Consider the following 26601-nt stretch of genomic DNA (forward strand, 5'->3'; position numbering starts at 1 on the left):
CTAACCACAGGGTGCCTCCACCAGTCATTGCCATTTCCTCTGGCAGGAACAATAAATGAATACTCCACAACTCCAGCATGGTCAGTCTTTAATTTGCCCCCTATGTAAGGCCATCATTCATACATTTATCCAGTCCTGGAAGCACATATTCATTAATTTTACCCCCACACACTCCAATCATTGTCCATCTAATCAAGAGCAGTCATGCATACAAGTATACCACTCCATTCATCACTGGGTACTAAACAATAAATGACCCTACTTTAAATCTGCAAGGGTACTAGCATACTGTCCATATTTCATATCACAAATGAGTTTCTGGCTATCGTCCATACTAGCATCCATTTTAAGTACCCATAAAACAATAACATAATACAGCATTGATAATAAAGCATTAGAAAACTATAATATAATTTAGTTTTTGGCCCTATTCTATTCTAATCCTTTACAATCAACCAATTCTATAATATTATAAATATTAGTTTTATAGTCTAAAACATTGGCTTTTCTGTTGTGTGTGTGAGCAGGTATGAGGTAATGCAGTTCTGTTGGCTGCAGCCTGAGCAGAGGCCTGTTGTGGAGGAAGTCCATATACTGCTAGGCTACCTGTGTGCTAAGGGTGCAACTGAGTCTGAGGAGGACTTTGAGAAGTGCTGGAACTCTCTCAGGCCAAGTATGGGCTCCAGCAGCTCCCACAGAACACCTGCACCTGAAGTAGCCTCTTCTGCTTCTTCCTCATTTCCTCTACTTGAACACTTCTCTATGGCAGACAGCTTCCAGTCTGAGAATGGGGATGATATATTGACAGTAACTGAGACCAGCCAGGGTCTCAACTTTGAGTATAAATGGGAGCAAGCACGAGCTGAGCAGCCCTACTGCTCCTCTTCAGCGAGTGGACCATTGGGAAAGAATAATCCCCATTACCAGGATGTGTATTACCCTATAAGTAATTCCACAGATAGTTACAAGGGTGAGAGCCTCCCTCTTGGGGTTTCTCCATCCTATTATGAGTCAGACCATCCAGGTGTGGTTCCAGTGCTAAGTGCACACAGCCCCTCAGTAAGTAGCGAGTACTATATCCGCATTGAGGAGCCAGTTGAGTGCAACATCAGCTTAGGAGACAACAATCTTGATTACAGCCCAAGACTTGAAGCCAGTAACAGTAATTTGTCCTCTACAGGCAGGAGGAGTCCCATTGAGTCCCAGCCAAACACCTACTGGTCAGCAGCTAAAGAACCCATCAGTAATGATTATGGTTATGATTCAGATAGTATCCTAACCATGGAGCCACTCCAAAGAAGACTTCCAAGCTCGGTAGAGATAGACCAGTCAGAAGTTTATTTTTCTTCCAATGACAGGAACAATTTACAGTGTGAACAGTCACCTCAAGCAGGGACAGATGTTCATTTGATAAGAGGGCATGGTTCGAACTTTGATGAGCAGAGAAGAGGGTCGGAAGGCCTCTGCCATAGACTGGAGGTGGTAAAGGAAAGCCCACTTGGAGTTTCCGTCTCTCTTAGTAGTCCCAGCTTGGCACACTGTGACCCATACCTTGAGTCTAAGCAGAGAACTGCAGAAAGAAGTATGGCCGGTGAGGCCTATTATGACATTATGGGCCCCTTACAAAAGAATGTGCCCAGACCCCACTACATGAGTATTGATATTGATGCCGGTGATGGCTTTCTTTTGGGGAGGGAGAGTTCTGATCCAGAAGATGATGATGATCTGTTTTCTCAGAACATGTTAACTAATTGGAACTCCAACCACTCAGCAAACAACAACAGTTTAAGCGATCGTACACAAGCTGTGTGTTTTCGAGATGCATACCTTGATTTACGTCACCCGACACCCTCTTCTCATGTTGGGAATTTGAAATCAAGAGCACTGGAAACAAGAAACAGTTGTACATATAATTCCATCAATTCATTCAAAGACCACTCATACATAGAAGCCACAGATAGTACACCCACCTATAGTAACCCCAACGCTGACTCAGAGGGTGGCGAGTACCTACATTTAAGTCCTGACAGTACTCAGGCTGTTGAATCATCTTCCAGATGTCATTCTGTCACAGAAAGTCAGCATATTCATACATGGCAGAAGAACATTGCTCAAAAACATATCAGAAACAATACATCAGACTTCTGTGTAGGAGGTTGCGGCAGAATTAATCCATCAACTCTTCCATCGGAGCTGGTAGCGACTAAAGAAAATATTTTACTTGAGACAAGGATGTCCTCTGCACAAAAACTTAAACTTGGGACAGATGATTCTGCTGGAGTGTGTGTAAAAATGGTGTCATGCCCTAAGGATCGGTCTAGGATTGTCTCAGAGTGTAACCATTTGACAGACAGCAGGATGGTCCCCGACAACTCCAGTATCAATTTGGTGGAAATTAATGACTGCAGTGACGTCTGTATGGACATCCCTTCTGGAGTTCTAGCAGATTATCCCTCGGACTATACAGAGGTGGGCAATATTGACCTAACTCATAGAACACTTCAGAGAGACATTGGGGCCAGACACTGCGTGGACACAATTAATCTAGCCTCTAGCAGCAGTCCATGTGAGGCCTTCAGCCCTGATAGTTATCACATACCCATTCAGCCGAAATCCTTAGACAGTGGCTATGAAACAGAGAATAATGAATCCCCAGAGTTTATCTTGAAAGACCTTGAAGGGAATCCAGGACTTAGCACTAGTGTAGAATCAGACGAGTGTGACATGTTGCTCCAGATGGACCTAGATGAAGATGTCAATGTAATGCTCCTGCATCCATCCAGCAGTCATCGACCGCTGAACAGCCTTGGTGAGAGGAATCAGTACAGAGACTCTGCTTATTTTTCTGACTATGACATGGAGAATGACAAGAGCCCTAGTGAAGGAGTCCACATGTTCTTCAGCTGCCAAGATGAGGATGATGTCTTTGAAATCAAAGCAGAAAAGGAGGACTCAGAAAATAAATTTGGGAGAGAGGGACGTAACATGGAGAGTGAGAAGGGACATGACATATCTGTGCCAAAGGACAACAATGCAGCCCTTAATGCTAAACAATTGGGTCTTAAAAAGACAAGCCAAAATCTGTGTTCGTCACCTGCATTGGTTCCAGTGATTTCCATGCTTTCACCCTTTCCTCCGGAGATGGGGGGTTGCTTGACCAAGGAGTCTACTCCGGATGATGGTATTGGGCTGGAATCTGATCACTCTGGAGAGGAACCAAACTCTGAATGCTACTCTTCCACAGAGTCTGAAGGGTCTTCCTCAACACAGGAGGCCTCGGGTGTGGTGGAGCACGCTAATGCAGTTACCAGAGATTTTTCCTCAGCAGAGTCACTAGGCTCAGACTCTACCATAGTAGATTTAAGTGGGGAGGTGATCCAAGCAGAGGAGCAAGAAGCCTGTAACAAACTGGACAATCTGGGGCAACGGATTGGAAACAACGAGGAAAAGGATGAATCAGTGGAAGAACATGGCATAGGTTCAGCACTTTCAAAACCAAAGCGTGATGTACCATTGGAGAATATTCTTCCAGCCTTGCCAGAAGATCTAGATATTCCAGCTCCACAGGGGAACGGAGAGGAGGCGGATGAGGAAGATTCAGAGGATAGTGATGAGTCTGATGAAGAACTTCGTAGCTACAACATACAGGAGCAGAGTGATGAGAGCGATGAAGAGTTCCCTGTGGTGCCTGTCGTTGTGAGCGATCGCAGCAGTGCACGGCATCTACGCAGCCTCCTCAAAATGCCCTCCATACTTACACAGTCCTTCTGCGATGAGCTGGAGAGCAAGAAAAAAGCGGTGTCATTCTTTGATGATGTTACTGTGTTTCTATTCGATCAGGTTTGTAGAATTATCTCTTGTAGTATTGAGATACTGCATTAAGTAGAATTTAATGTTCATTTTATTTCAGAAAAATACTTTGTTCTGTGCAGTGCCAGTGTCACTCACAGCCTGTGTCTTGCTGTGTATCGACTCAGGAGAGCCCCACGGGTGAGCTTGGGGACTACAGTTTTCCTGTGGAGGGAGAAACCAATTGGAAGGCTTCAGAGGTGGCGCTGCCATGTTCCCAGGATAGGGATATTGCCCCTGAGGATTCACCAGGAAGGAATGTCTCAGAAGAAAGTGAGTGTTCAATAACAATTCCTTTATAGATGTATAATACTTTATTTCATGGGTAGTACCTCTTGTTTAGTGACATTTCACAAGCCTCTCACACTAAATAGGCGGGGCATTTCAGTGGCAAGATGATTTTCCATTAATGCAAAGCCCTTCAACATCAGAACCTGGCTTTGAAGAGATCGCTTCAGCACCCAACTCTCCTGCCAAATCTCCAGATGTAACACCAGCACCTCCGCTTTCCCGATTTAGTGTCTCTCGTTTCTCCATTACGCATGTGTCTGACTCTGACATGGACTCCATTGGAGGTCAGTTCTGCTAACATAAAGACATGGTTGATACAGCTTAGAAACTTTAGGTGCTAGATCTAATGCTTTTAGGTTTGAGTTTGTTGCTATATGCAGGGTTGACATTGAAAGTTAACTAGCTGTCTCTTTTTGTCACACAGGTAAAAGTGAGAATGAAGCCCAGGAGTGAAGGGGTCATTAACCCAGGTGTTTAGAAACTGTATCATTTGGTCTCCTCAGACCCTGGGCTCTCCTGAATCACTATATTTTTGTTCTTTTAAACGTGCTGGACAAAAGGGTCCTGTAAACCTGATATGCTGTTTGGAAACAGTGCCTCATACTGTAATGGATTAGCCTGTCCCTCCCTTGACAGATGGTTGTTGAGTGACAGATTTTTGAAGAGAAAGTTATAAGTACAGAAAAAGAGATCTCTATATAACACATCATATTTATTATCGACGTATAAGAACATGAGGTATGATGTTTATAACTTATTTGCACAATTCAGTATCATGCTGAAATCATCCTTTTTTACACATAACTTGTAGAAAACAATATAGATACAAGGTTGCTCTCCTCATTTGCTTGTCATGCCCCATATTTTCAATATCTGTTTTAGAGTCTGAAAGATCTGTCATAGTGCTTTACATTTTTCTGGTTGACCCAATGAGCTGCATAAAATAATTACAAGATGTTCTGCCCTCATAAACGAAAGATCCACATTTATTACTGAGGGTGACAAAAATGATTTACATTGAGTGATAAAAGTGATATTTTCTATATTTGACTTTAGCTCAGGGGTGTTAAGGACATGGTACAAAATTAGATTATATTAACAATATAAACCATCACACTTAAAAGTCTTCAACATGGTTTTACTTTTTTGTTTTTTTTTACGCTGAAGAACATTTTTACTACCTGCACTTTCGTTATTGACTCAAGATATCTTACCAAAATTAGTACTTCACCAAAATTATCAAAAATGCATTTTAACCATTAACTCATTAATACATCTTCTATTTAAATCTCCCAAATATTTTACAGATGACCGATATATTAAAGTACTTGTTTGTACTGAGAAGCAATGAAAGTATTGCAGACCAGATAATAAACCAGCCATTTTCCTTCAACTAGTATGGTAGCATGCATATTTATGATGGCTCACAAATGGGTCATTCCTGTTATGCCGCAATTCAAACTTAGACATTCAGAAATATCAGGCACTTAAACACTTTAAAAAAAGCTTGTGCTACATTCTGAGTGATCTGAAGTCGTCAACTTAATTTGAGAAATAGAAGAATTTAAGTTATTTAAAAAGATACATCCAAAGTTTGCTATGGCACAGAGATCACCTTTCGTAATGCTTCTTGACTGCAACTTTTGGATGTTTTCATGAGTGCAAGGTTTCACTGTTATATAGTTAAAATAAACGATTATAAAAGCGATTTGTCTGTTTTTCACGTAAAACTGTATGACTTCTGAGGAATTAAATAAGCTACATTTATGATACATGTATGGTGCTTTTGCCATATTTGGAGCTGTAGCTCAGACATTCAATTCTTTGTGTTCCAAAACTTGAATTTAATTTATCATCCAGTATGACATATGATAGGGGCATGAAAATGCTGGTACTGGGGGTGATAAGTTTACTGGTGCTTGTAAGGATCAGAACTTTAGGAAGTCTATCACAGCAGTCGGTCTCGGGCATGAAGAAGTTTTGCTTTGAATCCGAGTGCTACAGGAACTGATTTCAGGAAGAAACCAGTGGGTTATCAAAGTCACAGCTGTATACTTTACACCTGTGGCACTCAAAGACACATAAACAAGTTAAAGAAGGAAGAGTGCCCATCTCGCCTGTGAACAAAATGTGTTACAAACAATAATGGCAGCTCGTGCAGATCTGATCCTTCATCTGTGATGATGCCTTGTTTCAGAAGTGTTATTTTTGTTAAATCCAATAACAAATAGATGTACTACAAAAAATGTACTACAAAACAGTTCAGATGGTCCAGATGGCATGTGGGCCTTGTGTTTCTACAAGTCTCTCTCAGTATATTTTGTCTTTTGCCCTTATATGATCGGAGGTGTTACACCGAGGCAAGTTACGACCTGTTTTTCACGATGATCTGTTTAAATGTAACGTACAGCTGTACCTGTCATACTCTGCCTTGAATCACTGGAGCCCATACACATTTGTGTCAATACTGTTAGTCACAATCACTGCACTTGTACCCTCGCTTTCTCGCTGTATGCCTTTCAAGAGTTTTATACTGTGCTAAACTTTGCAGCAGTAGATACTTTTTTCATTCAGAACATCAGTGCTTCAGTCGGCTGGTTGTGGTTGTCAAAGAAAGGTCAAATGAAAGTGAACTGAATGTAGCTTTGAAGGGAGAAGTCTGTTGTTACTGCCTCATAGCTGTCGAACCGTATGTCCTCATGCCTTCTGTATTATTCTAAAAATAAACTAAACTATAGTTTGTCCTTGTGCCTGTGCCTATATGCATGCGTTTATCTGAGACCACTAGTCAAAATGCTTGTTTTGCTTTTTTTATTTTTTTATTTAATACATGAAAAGATTTATATTTCAGGGTTTCTGTTGGGTTTAATCAGTGAAATTAAAGACTTTTCAAGACTATTAGAATTTGAATTTATGACCTACACGAATTACGATAAATAACTTCAGTCATTCAAATTCCTTTCAAAAAAATGTTTTTTTTTAATTTTTTTGACTTTCATTGAAAGTAACAAGTTTATTATTTAAAGAGTTATTCTATTATTTCTTAAGATTAAGAAACTGAAGCCTTCACCTTCTTTTTCTTGAGTATCAAGAACACAGGAACACTTAACAATTGTAACATTGTAAAGTAACAATTATTTATGGCATTACTTTCCAAAATAACAAGTGTTATTGGTGTTTGGTCACAGTATTCAACACCCACACCCAGGGCCGTAGCTGGGGTTTGCAGGGCCCCGGTGAAGGTGGTACCAGTGGGCCCTGTTTGACATAGTTTAATTTGTATGTTCGTTCATTTTTATTTATTTTTGCCATTTACACAATGTTGAAGTTTTTTTCAAGTTTGTAAGTGTCCAGGTACAGAAAACGAATAATTAAATGTAAAATAGCACTGTATATTCTTTAATGTAAAAATGAAATATACAATCAAACCAAAATTTATTCAGAGACCTTCAACATTTCTCACTTTATTACAGTTGATTTGCTATTGCTTCTAAAATGGTTATAAAATATGACAAGAATTTAGATTTAAACTCTGTCAGAACAAATTCATCTTGATAATGTCATAACTTGAAATGTATACGTAATGTGAGTTGGTACCTTTTTTAATCGTGTGAGTTGGTACCTTGCCGAAATCGCACAGAAATCGCAAAGTGTATGCCCGCCTTAACTGGGGAAAAAAAGTTTTTTCGAGCATACTTTCCAAGGTGGGTATTTTGACATATTTTGTATGTATTTGTCGGCACAAGAGCAAAAAGAAGCAAATTCGGTGTACAAGCATTTTGAGACGCCTTTCTCTGCCTGAGCCCTGAACACCCTGGTACTGAATTGGGCTCTTTCACATCTTTTCGTTTGTTCAGAACTGCGATTAGTATTTGTTCGTTCATGTGCAGGAGGGACCGTCCGTGATACGCGTCTCTCTCTCTCTCCGCACCGAACACAGCGCGAGAGTAACCAGCTACTCAGTTCAGCTTTTCCGTGTCTTGTGTTTGGATGCTTGATACCGATTGTTAGCGACGGGCTTCAGCCAGCTACTAAACACACCGTTTTCGAGCCATAGATCGTTAAAGGTACATTTTCCCATTGTGAGAGCCAGGATGATTTCAATTAAGCTAAGCTTAAGCTTTCTGTGAAAGTCCTTCTGACAAGTCTGTATGCTGCCGCATGGACCTTGTAGTTCTGGAACGCTGTGATACCACCCAGATTCCTCATACAGAACTACAACAGGTGAAACAAATGAATGCCATTGCCTCTGCGAGGGCATTTTGATGGAAGAACAAATCAATGGACAAGCATATCAATTTAAGACGTGGCTAAATGATTTTATGACATTGTATGGAAAATCCGGACGTTTTTATGACTTTTTATGGCCTTAATTCTTATTGTTAAATTTATGACTTTTTATGACCCCGTGGAAACTCCGACATTTAGAAAATGTTATGAGGCAGAAGTTTAATGGAAAATTAATATGAAAATCAGATTGTCTAATGTTTCCTTCATTTGCTTTAATGACAGCAGCATTCAAACTACACAAGTTTGTCAGAAACCTTATGTTCTCCAGCATGATTTGATGATCCAAAGAACAGCTTGAGGTTAAATGAAAGTTAAAACACAAAAAATCCCTATATAATCTGAAAGTGTGGCAGTTTACATTTGCTTTTTTATTTCAGAAAAGACGAGAATGTCCACATACATTTGCAGTTCTCCATAAATAAGAATAAACCCCAAAGGCCAAAACAAAAATAAAACTGGTTTTAAAGCTGATCAGACAAAAAATCGTTTTTTCCCCGCCTTCTTTGCATGATCCACAGTAGATGCCCTAATATAAAACATGCAATACCTATCAGTATCTAAACTGGCTGATATTGTATTTTCCTGCAACATTTAGAAAATCAGTTGTTAGATCTACTGCTCTACAGCTTTTCAGTCCCTCAAACAGAAAACTAACCAAAAAATAAAAATTTACAGAACTTGCAATTTAATTATTTTCACTATTATTCAACAAGTCTATATTTGATACTCAATAAGCGATATTGCTCAGTATGTGGAAAAGCAAAAGCAGCACGTGAAGACAAATAAACCCCCTTATATATATATATATCTATAACAGTCATTGAAATTTCTAAGAACAAAAAAAGTACAGTAAAAACAAATAAAAGTACAAAAATCAAATGGAACAACAAAATATCACGTAAAAGCATTACACCAGTGGAGGTACAGTTATTCAGAATCGCAGTGAGCACAAAACAGCAGGAAAAGGCACAGCTGCTTGCATGAGAAATTGCACTATGTATTGAATCTAAAATACTGTACAGATCTCTGCAAAGACAGAGAATTCATAGAGGCGTCACTAGAACTTTAGCAAAGCACTGTGGTGGGTTTAATATGCAGTGACCACAGCATCAGGACCCCTGTGAAGAGGTTTCATCAGCTTTCTGAAATGACTGATAGAGGCATGTGCCACAAAACATTTATAACTAACAGAAAAAGAAAGGCTTCCCTATAGAACTGCAGTTATAGAAATAATATCTACCAAATTACTCACTTTTATTATTATTTTTTTTTACATTTTCACATTCATTCAAGTAAAAGATCTCATATTTACACAATCAAGCATAAACTTTCCCTCCAAAAAACAACAACAAAAACACAGTCATTATTTCGTTTGTGCCCGATTTGTTAACATGAAGAAAACCATTTAGAAAAGCTGTTAACTTTGAAATACATGAATTGGTGTATACAAATACAGTTAATTATGTAGCTACAGAGTTAAGATCATTATTCTAATCCTTTCAGGACACAATAAGCTCTATCCTCCGTGCCCTGTGGGCTCTGACTCCACATGCTGTTGCAATGACACATACAGAACAGAAGAGGGCGACAAAGTGCACAGGTCACTGCATGGCCCCTCTAGTAGTAGAGAGGCGCGGATCTGCCGTCCATGATGCTTGGCCTGAGGTAGACCTCCAGGGAACGGTCACTAGATGGAGAGGGGGGTGGAAAACAAACAATCAGTACGCCAAACAATACGGCCTGCGCTAGTGACCCACTGAACTCTACGACACAAAAACAGCTTAAAGTCTACTGTACTATGATTTGGGATATAGAAGAAAAGTACTGCTGAAAGGCATACGGTGATTCATTTGACATATACTTATGAACAGGTATCTGGAGAAGAGTATATGAAGGGTGTTTGGAGCAAGCATGCAAATGGAACAAGACACCAGTTACTTCTGTCAGCATTGATAGATGCATGCAAGAGTTAGATTCGGGGTTACCTCCAGCGCCAACACCATTTCCTGGCAACATATGACCTCTCTGGCTGGTACGGACTACAGCTCACACACAAAAACCAACCAGAGAGGCAGGTGGCGGTATGAGACGAAACAGTTGTGAAGCCCTACTGCCCGTTAAAGCCGCACAGCGAATGAGAGTCGAAAACAAACCAAAACAAAAGAATAAAAGAAAGGGCATGATTGGTTTGGGTGAGCAGCAATGGTGAGGCAGGTGACTTACGGAGGTCCTGCAACACTCAGAACCGGGACATTTCAGGACCCAAACTGGAAAGTAAAGAGAGTCCAGGGGTTTGTACCTGAGAGCTCAGCTCAGACCCAGGTTATGCATGGCTACATTTCCACCGCATTCACATGACACATGTTAGTGTTGCGCACGATGACCGTACTGTAGGTTACTTGCTCTGTGACATGGCGCTTTTTTTTTTTGGACTGCTCATGGATGACGTCACAATTTTATGCTCGTAGATGAGTCAATAACGCACTTCTAGAAATGACATGGGTTCAAAATATAGTGCAAAATGAAAGGTCTGCCAATAGCAGTTTGGTTAGGAGTTCCAATTAGTACAGAGAGATGTGTATGGAAAACATTGAACTCTTGAAGAGCACATTTAAATTTCAAATCCTTCACAGTTCTTTATATAAAATGCATGCTTATAAAACTGACTTGTCTTATACATCTCAAATAGATCAGATCTTAGAAGATAAGAAGAAGAGGCAAGGCAAGCACAGACATAAACATGGACCATTCACGTATTCAAACAGACATGACGTCATGATGCACAAAATACACAAACATTACGCTAGATTAGAACTGTGTGCTCTTCAGGTTCGTGAAACATTGGCTAATAGTCCGTCTTAAAAGATGACATTTTATTTGTGGATGACTCAATTGAGCTTGCCTTGTCAGTATGTGGATGCAAGTGAGAAACCCCAAAAAACTGAATAAGTTGTTCAGTGTGTAAGATTAGCCATTAATGGCCCCAAATTGTTCATGCAATATTTATTTGGTTAAAATGTATAGATTATCAATAAATAGCATCATAAAATATAAATGAATATCACAATAGATCTTTTCTGTTGAGTTGACTGTAGATGTGCAAGACCCATTGAAGCGCAATAATTGTAAATTCAAGATGACAAATTAAAAATCATCAGAAGCTCGTTTGAACAAATGTTTTATTAATATATAGATATTTATTTATTCCTTTCGTAAAAAGTCACCATACATTCAAGGTCAATGTTCACTATGTTCCTCCTCAGCATGCATATTGTGATTGTTACACTGATTTCTTGTGCATTTTTCCTAGTAAGTCTATTTTCAAAAGAAAAAAAAAAAAGAAAAAAAAAGGAAGAAGAAACTAAAGAACATCAAAACAGCGAGGACTACACCACAGCTCCAGAGGATCTGTCAGTCAACATCCTAAAACTGCATGGAAACATACTACAACGGGAATGTTTTAAAGATGTGGGCTGGTGGCATTTAAGTATGGGTTCATACTAGGCTAAAATTAATATATTCACAAAATATGACACAAATGTGTGACCTGATTGATATTCACAAAATAAAATGTATATATTCACAAAGGCATAATTTGAAGAGGTAGTTCACTCATAAATGAAAATTCTGTCATCATTTAAAACTTTTCCATAAAACTTTGGTTCTTTTGCTTACTTGGAGGGACAGAAACCTCTCAGGATTCATTAAAAATATCTTATTCTCGGTTTCAAAGATGAACCAAAGTCTTATGGTTTTGGAACAACATGAGGGTGAGTAAATGATGACAGTCATTTCATTTTTAAGAGAACTGTCCCTATGAAGACCCTTTCACATTGCATTTCATTTCAACATTTCAGTGTTGTCCAGTGCATTGATCTCTAACTCTCACTTGATTGGCTGAAGAGGATGTACTTGATGAAAAAACTACATAAATACAAATAAACAAGAATACAAAAATGAATAAATATTGACATTTTAATCACTATTTTACCAAAAAGTGATTATTTTATTTTTGAATCAAAACCTCTAAGAACAGTCTGAAAACATTCACACTCTAATTCAAGCTTATCCATCAGTTCATGGGTCTCAATTTGTGAACACGCTTGTGTTCAAATGAACATTTGAAAATCTAATTATGTGAATTAGGTCACATTTGTGAATCATACCGTCAAAATATTAATTTCCATACTTTTCTGATCCCATACTTTAAAGGGTTAGTTCACACAAAAATATAATTAGCCCATTAATTACTCCCCTTTAAGTCATCCTAGGTGTATAGAGTTATTTAAAAATGGTCTTTGATCTTTCAAACTGTTTGATGTCACTCAGTGGGTGTTGCACTGCATCAGTCCAAGAGAAGTAAAACAATAACATTACCAATGATGTCTGGATTCTAAATGATAACTTGACTGACAACAGTTTAATAGCATGGTGAGATATTTAATGTAAATGATCAAATAAAGCTTTGAAAAAGTTTAATAAAAAGATAAACCACACATTTCAGCCTTTTAAATAAAGATATGTCAAAATGATAATTGCTTAATAAATGATTAGATGTATTTTATCTGCCCTATAAATAATTCTAGATATCTTATCTGAATTGTTTAAATGTGTAGAATCCACATAAACTTGTTTTGCATCAACTGGTCAAAATTTACAGCAGGGCATACAAATTCAGTCGGTTTTTGGCCAGACAGAAGCTGCACACAAACTGAATGTAAATATAGGTCTCCGTAAATCCACTCTCAGACAGCAGGCGGTGCTTATGGAAAAGATGAATTACAGCCGTTTCCCATAACCTCCGTGGACAAAACAGCATTTCGATTACGAACACTTCCTTTAGGTATTACATGGAGCAAAGTTGGAGACAAAATGCCATCGAATTGTTTCTGAAGACAGTGGGAACCTTCAGAGGTACATTCATATAATTAATTCATTTTCATTTGTATAATTTCCTTAGTACTCTTTTAAAACTTTCCAGTTTTTCTACCCTGTTTTCACTCAAAACAAAACTACTCTGCGTGCTGTGCACACGTGAGATGGTTATGGAAAACTGTGCTTTATGCTGGACAGTATTTATTTATCGCAAGTTGTTAAAATCGCAGTAATCAAATATGGTTTTAATGAAAATTAAAAGATGAAACGGTAATACTAACCCATGGGAAATTTAATCATGATTTATCGTCAAACCGGTAATCATTACATCCCTAGGTTTCTGTGTGCATCACTTCTGAGCAGTGCATGTACAAAGCTGACCTCATACGTCATTCCCCTGGAACTGCTTGGTTTACAACTGTGAGCGCAAGCTAGATTGAAGTGAATATCTTGGAATATAGGTATTTTTCTTACATAAATGCATAGATTCGCTACAGGATGACTTTATTCACCCCCCGATGGTGTGTGAGACTTTTTTTATGGATGCGCTTTTTATTAAACTTCATGGACCGATGCAGTACAGCACCCGCTGAGTGGCATCAAACAGCTTGAAAGATCAAAGACAATTTTTAAATAACACCAACTAGATTTGTCTAAAAGAAGAAAGTCATATACACCTAGGATGACTTCAGGATGAGTTATTTATAGGTTAATGTTCATTTTTGGGTAAACAAACCTTTTAAATTGTCTGAGGCAGGAAAATTAGATTTTTTTTGGTGGGGGACAGGTTTCTGCTCAGAGCACTTTTCTTTCATGCATGTAGGGTGAGCGGACCCACGCTGGTCTGGACGAACAGCACAGTCCCACACAAGGATTTTGAAGCTCATGCGACCTTCACTGTAGTTTCTTAGGACCACTCTTATTTGGCACTTGTTTAATGAGAGCAAATTTCGATTTTCCCTTCCAATCATTCCAATTTCTTGGGTGAATCGGAGGAAAATCTAAGCTTGTTGCGGCACCAAGCGACACAGCCTCTGGACCAGAGGAGCACCAGGTAATACATGAAGGATTCACAAAACTCAAATGCTCTTCAAAAACACTCTGCACAACTAAACCACACAGAAAAAAAAACAAACACATTCCTCATTTGCCATGAGGCTCCCATCACATCTGCTTATAAAAACACTCAGCAAGAGCTTCGGAATGAGAAGAGCTGCTCCAAAAGACCAAATTTGCTTTTACATGAGGATGTCATTTTGAAAAACAACCACATAGCAAAACTTGTGCTCATGCATGAAAGATGGGAAGTGGTAAGCAGTCTCTTTGGAGTCCACGGCAATGTCATAGCGGCGTCACTACAGGCGAATCAGAGTCCGTAAAGCAGCGAGACGAGCAGTTGGACTGCCTTCCGGTTGTTCTTCTCAGAGATCCCCCCCGACCCACCACACCCGACTGCCACTATCACCCCAGCAAGACGCAGGGAGGAAGAGAGGACAGAAAGGAGGGATGAGACTGGCCCCTTCCATTGGAGGAGGAGTGTGTGGAGGCAGAGCTTAAGAGGGGGAGGGGCTAAAGGACGTAGGGGTGTGGCCCCTGTGCTATCCGGATCTGTCTGATAGTCTCTCTGTGTTCACACTGTCGAAATCAATTTGCCATCGGAACTGTGGAACAAAGAGAGAAGGAAGCTTGCCAGGTCGGACACATTCAGAGAGAAATGAAGAAAAGACAAGACAGCCACAAATGGGCAGGAGTGAAGGCTGTAGGGAGGGCTTATTCCTCAACCTGTCTACTTACATCAAACTACACAGCTATTGAACGTGCCATGGGATATTAAAGTACCATTTTAATTGACAAGTCAAATATTAAAGAAAAGGAATAAAATTTGTAAAAGGTCATGTTGTATTAATCTTTTTACTCAAATCAGGTTCACAGTGATGCACTTACGTACATTTGACGTTTATGAGGCAGGGCATTGCACTGAAATAAATGTTACAGTTTACACAATTTTCAAAAATATAGCTACAATACTTAAAACTTTGTGTTAAAAGGAAAATGCCACCATTTGTCCATATTTCACTATGTACTTCCTTCAGCTAAGACGAGTTGATATATATTCCTCTCGGTCTCAGTGCATGCACTTAATCGCTGTGGTGCGCGGTGCCACTATGTTAGCATTTAGCTTAGCACCATTCATTCCTTAGGATCCAAACAGGGATGAATTTAGAAGCCACCAAACACTTCCATGTTTTCCCTATTTAAATACGGTTAAATGAGTAGTTACACGAGTAAGCACTTCGCAGCACTTCGACCTCGGCGCAGTAATATCCTCACTCCTGAAAACTCCCCCTCAGGATTGATGATATTACTGTGCCGAGGTCGAAGTGCCGCGAAGTTGTTGTTTTGAACCTGAAACATTTTGGGAGGTGAACTGAATCTCAACTAGAGGCTTCTAGAGACCATGAGCTCAGGGCACACAGACTATGAGCAGCTCTGATCCTGACTTTAATGGATCACACACACAATGAGGTAACAGTGAGGTCAACAATAATGCAATCCAACATCTCATTCACTCCACTCACAAAAACAGACAGTCACCACCTTCTCTTGTCAAACCATTTACAATTCTCTAATAAAACAGGGTTGGTCTCCCAACAAATATCAGCACTACATTGCACATTAAGCATAAGCAAGCAAGAGCTAAGAAATTGAAAAACACAAATATTAACTACTATTCACTAAGAGAGGTATAATTAGCAGTACAGTTTGGCATAAATTCATAATACATTCATTAAGTGTTATTAAGCACCATTTCTGTTCATTAAGAGCCCATCTTACCTTAAGAGCCCATCATAATCCTCTAGTGCTGGCTGGAATTTGTAAAAACAACATTTCAGTGCGGCTTAGAAGATTATTTCCAGCTTAAAGGGAAAATTTCCTACACAGTGTATTAAAGGGACAGTTCACACAAAATACTATCCCTGTCAAATATAGAGGTTTCAATTCCATTTACCTACAATGAAAGTAAGTAATCAAAGTTGCTCCTTACAAGGCTTTGGACTTATTGTGACTCTTGTTTTGCACCCAAACTATTCACAAGGAAAGTGTGCTGATGTCCCAGATGAGCTACCGAGCAAGTTTACATATACGAAGCCATACACAATTGGTTATGTGATGCACTCAAAGTTTACAAATCATGAACTATAGTAAAACTGTTTTAAGGTCATAGTGTTGCGCGAGGAACTGCCCAGTGAGTCTATATTAATCAACAATCTGCCGCTGTAATCTTTTGTGTGAAAGGGAATAAAAGCTCTTGGTGTTTTCCTGCCACTATTACTAATTTCAGCTAGAATCTGCAGTAAAATGGTATTTTTATGATGCTTTTTTTGCCCTGGTCAACAAGCTTTTCGCTGTATGGAAAAAGTGAAGCTTTTCAAAACAGCTCGTGCATTCTGCAGGAGAAAGTCATGTGACTAGGGAAGTCACTTTGAAATCACATGAAGGTGAATAAATGATAAAAGAAATTTCATTTTAGGGTGAACTATCCATTTAATACGAAAATCATGCATGTTAATAGAAACCCACATGCAGTAAGCTTTACAGAACAGATTAAAGAGCAGCTAATGCATAGATTAAGCTTTGAGCAGAGTTAAAAAAAGAATAACCGAATAAATCCCAAGAAAGCACACATTAGTGAGAGACTCCTGTCTAATGCTAGTAGATGTGTGTGTACCTGTACGAAGCCTGCCATGCTGTAGGGACGTGGTCGAGTCTGTGTTAGGCTCTGTGCCAACAGTCGGGCAGTCAGACCATAGTCAGGCATGGGTAAGGACATGTCCTCTCGCTCCAGCAGGTTTCCTGTGCTGCTGCTCTTCCCATGGTGAAGACTACAGAATGAAGGTCAGTCCATCAGTCATCTTTACACCTGCCATTAACATGTGTTTTGTATCCCGAAAATGTAATCGCTGCTTGAATTTACTCCTTTATTCCAATACATCTCCAGTGCGATCAGATAGAGATTCTAAAGCAAATGGCTACTTACACTACTGTTCAAAAGCTGAGAAATGTCTTTTTAATAATTGATTATTAAATCAATTTGTTAATAATTCTATTTCAAGTAAATGCTGTTCTTTTGAACCTTCAATTTATCAAAGAATCCTGAAAAAAATAATAAAATAAGCTGTACAAAATATTAAGCTGCATAACTGTTTTCAGCACTGATAATAATAGGAAGCGTTTCATGAGCAACAAATCGGCATTTTATAATGACTAATGAAGGATCATGTGACATAGAAGACATTTGAAACTGTAATATTTCACAATATTAGTTTTTGCTGTATTCACGATCAAATAAATGCAGCCTTGGTGAGCAAAAGACACCATTTTCAAAACATCTAAAAAAATGTTGTTTGTGTTTTACATTTGAGGTTGTATTAACTAAATCGGCGCTGACAATTTTCTGTCATTTCATGCGTTTCCTTTAATCATGAACTCGTCAATAAAGCATGTGAATCGTGATTAGAAGTAAAGAAACAGAATGAAAAGAAATGAGCACTCCAGCCGAAACAATATCCCAACCATAATCCAGTGAATTTACTTGATTAATAATCAGATACTGTTGATTAAATCAAGAGATTTAATCAAAGTGCAAGAGCACAATATCTGTTGTTTCTCAAATCACCAGAAAAGAAAAAGAAAAGCCCAGAACCTGCAGTCCACACGCAGGCAGAGTGATGTATATGATTATTTTCAATGTAACCTCATTATATATTCCTACATAGCCGATAACAAAAATGCAATTGCATTTTCACCTTCATTCATTGAGGTCAAAATCAGTCCAAGAGTGAAGAATTGTGATCTGATCATCGAAAAAATGCATGCTAATGTCAAGTGCAAATGCAAAAACAGTTTGTGTCATTTGAGGGTACTTACTTGACTTTTAACTTCTCGCTGTCACTGTCAGGCAGCACTCGGGTGTAGGAAAAAGGAAACCAGCCCCGCCTGAAATGAAAAAGCTTTTCTTTAGAAACTCCACATCTATGACAGTGTATAAAACCATGTGAATAATAAGCATAAGCTTAAGTGTAATACCTCAGTTTATTTATATATATTCTTCCAAACAGAAAAGTTTAAAGGGTTAGTTCATCCGAGAATTAAAATCCATCCATCTTCTAATCACCCTCGAAGCATCCTAGGTGTATTTTACCTTTCTCTTTCATAATAATCCAATCAAAGTTCTATTAAAACTTGTGTATGGGACATTTTATTACAGATGTGCGCACTTCAGTACGTCTTCTGAATGGTTGACAAACACCGCTTACCCCATTGAAAGGCTTGGAAGAGCAATTTTCATTATCAGGTGAACTAACCCTTTAAATGGAGAGTAAACAATATCATTCTCTCCTAAGAAAAAGACTCTTGTAATCACATTCATCTTTGCTGAAATTGCTGTCTGGCGAGGACTTGCTGTTCACATATTAAATATACTGTAAGTCATTGCTTACTGCAAAATATTTAAGTGTATGCAAATCTATAAGCAGTTAAAGGTAGTAGGGAAGTGTGTCTAATGGGAGCCAGCAGTCGCTGCAAAGCTCTTTTGGTGCTGTTCTCATTTCCATGGAAACAGTGACTGATACAAATAGGCCGTCTCTCCAGGATTATGGGTAGTGTAGTTCAGGGCTAAATGGGGCTGTCAGTTTAGTTTAAGATGTTTTTCACTTAGGAGAAATAAAAAAATAAGAGAATTGTTCATATAGTAAGAGTATACAATTAAATTACTTTTAATTAAAAATTAAAGTGGTTAGAATGAGAGAATTTGGTGAGATGCGTTCATAATGAGTTTATATTTTGACCCATGGGAGATTACTAGGATTTTTCCCCCAGCAGAATAATCTGAAATGGACAGGACAAGGGACCCAGAAATCCTAGCATAGGCCCAGACGTCGTGTGTAATGTTCAGTTTGTGTGGTTCATTGAAGTTTGTTTTCCTTGCATTATATATATTTTTTTCTCATTCAGTTGTGTTGTTACTGTATACGTCATTGCATGCTTACATCTTGTTTTTCTCATTCTCCCCATAGTGCCAGCCGTCCCGAGCCTCTGGCACCAGCAGGGTGATGATGTCACCCTCAGTAAAGCTCAATAGGGTGCTATTGTCGCCAGCAGTGTGGGAGAAAATGGCCTGCACGCGAGAACGTCCGTTCTTCTCCAGACCAGCGGCCATGGAACTTGACCTGGGCAGAGTTCGTGTTTCTCCTAAAGAAAGATTCAAATGATAATCAGGGTGCAAACTGTTCAAAGAAACAGAGGGAGGATATGTGAACATGAACATTATCCTCGAAATGTCAATGTAGAAATGTGTGTTTGCATGAATATTCAAAAGGATTGGTTTCTCTTACCCACAGAGGTCTTGTTTTTAGCAGGCTGGGGCCTGCGGACAGGCAGGGTGTTGGAATAGACGTCGCTGACCTGTCTCTGGGGCTGGCCTTGTGTTTGAGACTGATTCTGTGGAGAGGGTGGTCTTCCCTGAGACACCCCACCATCCGTCCAGTAGTCGTCTCCATGGACCCCTGTTGTCCCGTTCACCAGAGACATGCCATCAGGACCCATTAGCCGCTGCAAGCATACAGATCACCAAGTGAGCCATGCCAGAAAAACAAAAGTTTGGATTTTAAGCCTGGGATTTTCATTCAATTACTGACATAAAGCGAGTGAGCTAGGACAAACGGAAGAATAAAAGAATGATTACTTTGACGTGTAATCGTAACGCTTTTTCAGCAAATGGCAGTTTGATACAAGTAATGTTTTAAAAACACTTACTCTTGTGCAATATACATTTATACTTATTCCAATGCAATTTCCCAATAGTGGCCGTTTACTGATAAGCCTTTAAGGAGTAGTTCACCCACAACTGAAAGTTTGCTGAAAGTGTACTCATTCTCAGCCCATCCAAGATGCAGATGAGTTTATTTCTTCATCAGAAGTGAATGCATGTCCGAATGGGAGTCCAAACAGCTGATAAAAACATCACAATAACCCACACGAGTCAAATCCATCAAATAACGTCTTGTGATATGAGAAGCTGCATGTTTGTAAACAAATCTGTCATTAAGACTCACAATTTTATGTGACACTTTAAAGTTGCCAGTATTAAAATGTAGCATTCCAATTCTTAAGTCATTAACTGATGCTCTGAGTTGTCATGTGGATTGCTTGTGAATTATTGTGATTATTTCATCAGCTGTTTGGACTCTGACGGCACCCATTCACTGCAGAGGATCCATTGGTGAGCAAGTGATTTTCACCTAAAGGGGTGAGTACATTTACATATCGCATATTTTCAGTTTTGGATGAACTACTCCTGGACAGAGGGCCAAAATGACGGCTGATATGCGCAAAAACTTTATTAACATAACTGAACCTCAGGGAACATTTTAAAATAATAAATAAATAAAAAATGTCATGACCCCTTTAAACTAGCAGACTAGGCCAGACTTCTAAACAAGTTCTGTGATACAAGTATCACTCGAGCAGCGCATATAGAGAGAAAGTACATTATGGCTGTGGAGGCTCAGTTATTGTATTAACACATTGTGTGAGAGTTCTGCTCTAGCGAGGGGCCACTCAACTAAAGCTCTGCCTGCAGAAACGAGTGTAAAAGAGGTTGAATCATCCTACGCTCAGCTAATGCTGCAGTATGCAAATGAACATTCACTTTTTCACAATAAGACATGAGACACTCAAAATGCTGTTTTGTATGTTCCAACCAACAATAAATGCTTGTCAAACAAAAGGTGATTATTCCCTACTAACCCCCTGATGGCCAAGGCCACTTCCCATGAAGGCAGCTAGTTCTGGGGGCACAGGCAGGGGTTGTGCTCCAGGAATGGGATCTGAGATGACCAGGTTGCCCTTGGAGGAGTGCAGAGGGCTGGAGAGGAGGGTGCTGGAACCAGAAGTCATCTGCTGGGCGAGCAGCATGGCCCTTTCGGGAAGCTTGTTGGGCTCTGAACAGGCCTGCTGCCACACTGGGATCTTCTGGGTTAACAAGTCCTTACCCTACAAACAAGAGGAAAAGCACCATAGATACAATAGTTTAGAATGGCATTAGTTTGGTGTGCTAAAATGTATCTGAGTGAATGAGAGAGAGAGCGAGCAAGATGCCAGATGTCCTCTGTTGGTTTTACACCACTACACTTGCTCTTTACATAAAAAAATTACCATGGTAACTAGTTTCTGCCAAAACCCCAGTTACTACAGTTATTGTTTCAGAATCGTGACTAGATTTTTTACACTTTCAAAACAAAATCTGAGTGGCTGCTTGAGGTGTCGCTTGAGTGTTCAGAGTAGTATTTAGTGTGTAGCTAGGATGTTCTGGATGGTTTATATGGTGGTCTAGATGTTTCTTTGCGTGTGTGTGTTGCAAATATGTTTTAATGTGTTGCTAGGGTGTTTTAAGTAAGCTATAATGCATGGATAATTTGCGTCGGGTGGTTGCCTCCGTGGAGTGCATTAAAGTCATTTAATTTACAGCTACCCATGCATTATCCAGCTTATACCATGGTCATTTTCTAGCATTGACAAATTGAAGCTGTTAATGATGATTGTGGTGCAATATTTGACCAGCAGGGTAAAAATGACTTATTTCCATCAGTTACGACTGGTTAGCTCTAGCATTCTGCTAGCTCCAAATCAGAAACAGCTCATGAATTGATCTAAGGCCACATTTATTTGAATTAATTATAGCATTTATCGACTGACAGAGAGAGATGACAGTTGTATGTTAATTACCTGCATTAGTGAGTCTCTCTCTGGGAACTTGGGAAATCATGGCCTAGTGGTTAGAGAGATTACCTCATAGTCCTAGGGTTGTGGGTTCGAGCAATACCACGACTGAGGTGCCCTTGAGCAAGGCACTGAACCCCCAACTGCTCCCTGGGTACTGCAGCATAAATGGCTGCCCACTGCTCCGGGTGTGTGTGTGTGTGTTCACTGCTCTGTGTGTGTGCACTTTGGATGGGTTAAATGCAGAGCACAAATTCTGAGTATGGGTCACCATTCTTGTCTGTATGTCATGTAACTTTCACTTTCACAACCAATTAAGCGGTGTTAAAAACAAACAAACTGATTTTACAGCCTCATTGCTGAGGAATATAATGTGGCGATCCAAGTATGTAGGCTACTTTATTAATAAAAGTCATGGGGAAGCGTGGACAAGATTATGTGGCATCCATTGCTATCAGGGAGGTCTACCTCAAAACTGCTCTGCTACTTGTCCCGGCTAAGTGCATAGGAGATTCGCTTTGGGCCTGGGGACTGCAGTGTTACTCTCTGTCTGAGACTAGGCTACGTGCCTAAATCTCCTTCTACCCTCTTTAAAGTGCAGGCCACCTCTTAGTCTTCCGCTTAGTCCTGCGTGCTGTTGACCTCGCGTGACGCCAAGACTCAGAGTGTTGTTTGCCATCGGTTTGGGTTGATCTTTGCCACTCTCACGGCGGGATTGTATACTGTTCCCACTGCGAATGTTTCAATGTCAAGTGAGAGCTGGAAGGAGACAATGTGAAGGTCATCATGCTCTCTGCATCATCAGTAGTGCAAGCGTTCAGTCTTAGATTCTGGAGGCAATTGTCGCTCTCACCGCATTATATACCGCCCCAGGCTTATTGGCATTTGCATGCGATTTGCATAATTAAGGACAACTGGCCAGTTAATTGCACTGGCATTTTCCTATGAGAGGATCCCATTGCAAATGCTTCGCAATGCCTCATCCCCACTCTCAGGGAACCGAGGTTATAAAGGTAACTGAAGACATTTTGTTTGTGTTGTCAGGCTGGTCAAAGTGGTTTTCATTGTGTTGTTAGGATGTTTTGAGTGGATTTCAGTTTGTTGTTAAAGTGTTTTGATTTGTCTTTAATGTGCTGTCAGGGTGTTCTGAGGGTGTCTGTTTATTGCCCATGCAAAAAATCTGAAAAGTATTGGTACATTATTCCTATTGCATAGCACAAACAGTGTGTGTGTGTTGGTTATGTGCCAAAGTTTGACTTTGGGTTAAAAGTTTTGAAAAAGCCCTACCCTATGAGGAGCCGTCTGTCTATCCCTAAGCTTTTTGATGTCTGTCTTTTGCTTTAGATTTTAAATGTAGCATAATAATATATGTAGCATAATAATCCTTTTAACATATAATTCACCTCACATCATATTCATATCAATAGACTGTTATGAACTGCTAATGGGCCTCTCAAATCTCAGACCACAGTACAGCACACTGCAGTGTGGGTGAGGGGCCTCCGTCTCCGTCCTACCGCCCACTCCTGGTGACTCACACACACACACACACACTCACGGCACACTCGCTCGCTCTCACTCTTCAGCGCACCCTTTCTGAACTCTTCCTACACACGCCTCCGTACTGATTAGCTACTGGACAGGATGTTCTTGAAAACGAAGGGCTTCTCTACGCCCCTCCCTACAGCCACAACTACATTCCCAGAAGACAGCACCACACGTCTGGTCCATGAACAGGGTTTACGGTTTAGTACGAGCAAGTTACGCAATGATATAATACAGAAAAATAGCCATGTGCAACCATCACTCCAACATAGCACAAATATATATATAAGGTGAATTTAAGCAGGTTGCATATGGGATGGAAACACATTCAGACGTTAGTAACTGCTCTTCATGCAGTCTGGAGTTACAACGATGTGGTTTTACTGTAGGGAAGTGGCTCTGTTATTACAGGTAATTGATATGTCAGAAATGACGTGCATTACTTCACATGCACTCCTGCACAATTGCAAGGTAGAATAAATCTTATCTTTGCAATAAGCCCGAACAAACTGTGCCCAGCGGACACGGTTGTGAGGGTTGATCTTTGGGGATTGCCATGGCAACTGCTGCTGTCCTCAGCCATATGACAGGAGAGACTGAAAATACACCGGTGATGATGCGGTCTATCTTGTACAGCAAAGGAAAAAGGATCAGGGTCTTACCTTGCCATGGTAGGCGCTGCTGTTCTTGGCCACGGCGCACTGGCGGTCCACCAGGAAACAGTATCTCCTACGTTCCTCTGAAAGTGCTGTTTTGTAGCCCTCTGCAATGAAGCTATCCAGCTCACTCTGTTTGCTGCTGATGGTCTCAACGTACTAAAGAAGATAAAAGCAAAAGCAATAAGTTACACACAAAACTCATGGCAAACTCATATAAAAAGCTTGTATATACCTGCATAGAGGTTATTAAATGGATTTTTGACCTTCCTCGAGAACCATTTTTGCTGTGCAATGTTCTTAGTCTGGCTGTATGAGTCTTAGATTACCCTTCAAAAGTTTGGGGTCAATATATATTAATTAACAGAAAACAAACACTCATTTCCTTTCATTACATGAAAAAGAGCGGCAAGGATTTTCTCTTTATTTACCTTTCCTTTGTTTCTTTTATTACATTGCTTCACAGAAAAGAAGACATTCAAAGGAGTTTGGAGCGATATGAAGGTTGGTAAACAATGACAGATTGTTAATTTTTGGGGGTAAACTGTGCCTTTAAAAATGTTCTTGCTTAGTCTCAGGCAGTTAAACTTTTTTTTGTACTGGCATGAAACTTTATGAGAATGTAGAGACTTTTGTAAATAACTAGTTGCATTAGTAAGCAGGTCCTCTTTTAAGCCTTATACAAAAATTATTGTGGCAGTACTATGGCACTGAATGATTACCATATTCATGCATTATGGCACTACAAAATCTGCACTTTTTAAGTGTTGTTTTGTCTATGACTGCACTGTAGATTAAAACAGGAGTAGGAGTGCTATGAATATATGAATGCGTTTTAGATGTCTGTGCGATAGTTTTCTGATGAATACTAAAATGATCTTTTCTCTTCCAGCTCTCTGCTGATTGGCTCATAATCACCTCGCCATCTCCCTCTCTCACATCCCCAGTGGGAACCCTCGGCTCCCAGAAATGTCAGAACCATTACAGAACTCTTTATCTCAACACACATCCAGGTGTTTTAGTGCCCTATTCCAATTTACCCACAACAGTACGAGGGGGACTCTCCATTGCCCACTTGTATTATCATGCATTTCAGTTATATCGGCCTGAACGAGACAAGTTATGAGAAAAGCGTTATAATGAGGAAAGCACTACAGAGACGCCATCAAAAATCAATGATGGAAACTACTTCAAATAAAACATGGATTTATAGAAGAAAGAATAAGTCCGAGTCAGAAATCGAATAGAGCAGAAAATCTCCTATGGTCACATGATGAACGCTCAACTGCATTGAATCCAGGTCCTGATTGAATTGAGTGCATGCTGTTTGAAGTTTTAACCACAGGCTGGCGCTAGTTTTACACTGACGGCAACTGGCTTACATTTACTGAGGGACAACAGAAGGTTGCATTAAAGAAAACATGTAGGTTTAGAGGCTTTTACTCCATCTATATGCTAATGCAATACAAAAAGTTGACAAAAGTTACTTATGCAATTAAAACGTATGTCTTCCTCTTCCAGAATAAAATAAATTTAAGACCATCTCTTTGTTAGGGGTGTTTTCAAATCGTCATTATCGCTGGGAGTTGGATTTCAAAAACTTCTGTTGCTGTGGACGGACAAAACTAGTCTTCGCTTTAAAGATAGAGGGCTGCATTACTCATGAAAGGCAACAAAACATGATATGCTGTTCAAAAACGCTTTATATTTGCATTATGAAATATATTATCATGTGAAACGTGATATTTGCCCTCATAAGAAAAAAAAAAACTGCAAAAGAAAGGGTCAGTAAGATTCCTGCCTTGTAGAATAATACATCAGTCAGAGAAACAAACTAGTTTTATAGCCCAGATAAAGCAGCATGTTTTCATTTCCCCTCTAGAATAAAAACAACTGTACAATGAGTCAGAGTACTGCAGTGTGAAAGAGACACGGTGAGGTTTGACAGCACAGGAGGTGAAATGAGGAAAAGCACAACGGAGATACAGAACATGGGGAATGAGTGTTTGATGAAAAGATGCATTCGAGGTCATGACAGTCAGGCGTGCTGATGGAGTGATGGATGGAGAAGGCAGGACCCTTCGTTTCAGATATTGAAGCTGTCAGACCCGCTCAATCAGCCACTGTGAACGATGTTACACAGGTCATGTGGCTTTAGCACATACCATCTAGTTACTGATGGAGACGGTGTAAAAGTACTGTAAGGTTATACTGAGGTTATATCTTGACACCCATGACAATTACTTAATTTTATTGCATATTCAAACATGGATGGAGGATCATGACGACACTGAAGACTTGAGTTATGATGCTG

At 39.7% G+C, this 26601-nt stretch overlaps 2 protein-coding genes across 10 annotated transcripts in view; one reads left to right on the top strand and one right to left on the bottom strand.

Moving 5' to 3' along the window:
- Positions 1–6888, top strand: part of LOC127953218 (serine/threonine-protein kinase LMTK1) — a 54979-nt gene extending 48091 nt beyond the window's left edge. For 4 of the 6 annotated variants that reach the window (XM_052552202.1, XM_052552229.1, XM_052552245.1 and 1 more), the window contains 4 exons: positions 528–3840; positions 3933–4122; positions 4224–4424; positions 4565–6888. In XM_052552202.1, the coding sequence (XP_052408162.1) occupies positions 528–3840; positions 3933–4122; positions 4224–4424; positions 4565–4593 (3733 nt within the window). In that variant the 3' untranslated portion in view covers positions 4594–6888. The remainder of the gene's footprint in view (positions 1–527; positions 3841–3932; positions 4123–4223; positions 4425–4564) is intronic. The other 2 variants (XM_052552220.1, XM_052552212.1) reach the window with 2 other exon arrangements.
- A 1889-nt stretch (positions 6889–8777) lies between these two features.
- LOC127953248 (brain-specific angiogenesis inhibitor 1-associated protein 2) overlaps positions 8778–26601 on the bottom strand; it is a 71828-nt gene continuing 54004 nt past the window's right edge. Inside the window, exons 7-14 of one of the 4 annotated variants that reach the window (XM_052552256.1) lie at positions 24294–24446; positions 21115–21360; positions 19701–19917; positions 19356–19557; positions 18235–18303; positions 17036–17189; positions 16141–16172; positions 8778–10117 (exon numbers count right to left, since the gene is read on the bottom strand). In XM_052552256.1, the coding sequence (XP_052408216.1) occupies positions 10048–10117; positions 16141–16172; positions 17036–17189; positions 18235–18303; positions 19356–19557; positions 19701–19917; positions 21115–21360; positions 24294–24446 (1143 nt within the window). In that variant the 3' untranslated portion in view covers positions 8778–10047. The other 3 variants (XM_052552269.1, XM_052552265.1, XM_052552278.1) reach the window with 3 other exon arrangements.

The sequence above is a fragment of the Carassius gibelio genome, chromosome A3 (genome assembly GCF_023724105.1).
Source record: "Carassius gibelio isolate Cgi1373 ecotype wild population from Czech Republic chromosome A3, carGib1.2-hapl.c, whole genome shotgun sequence".
NCBI classification, from domain to species: domain Eukaryota; kingdom Metazoa; phylum Chordata; class Actinopteri; order Cypriniformes; family Cyprinidae; genus Carassius; species Carassius gibelio.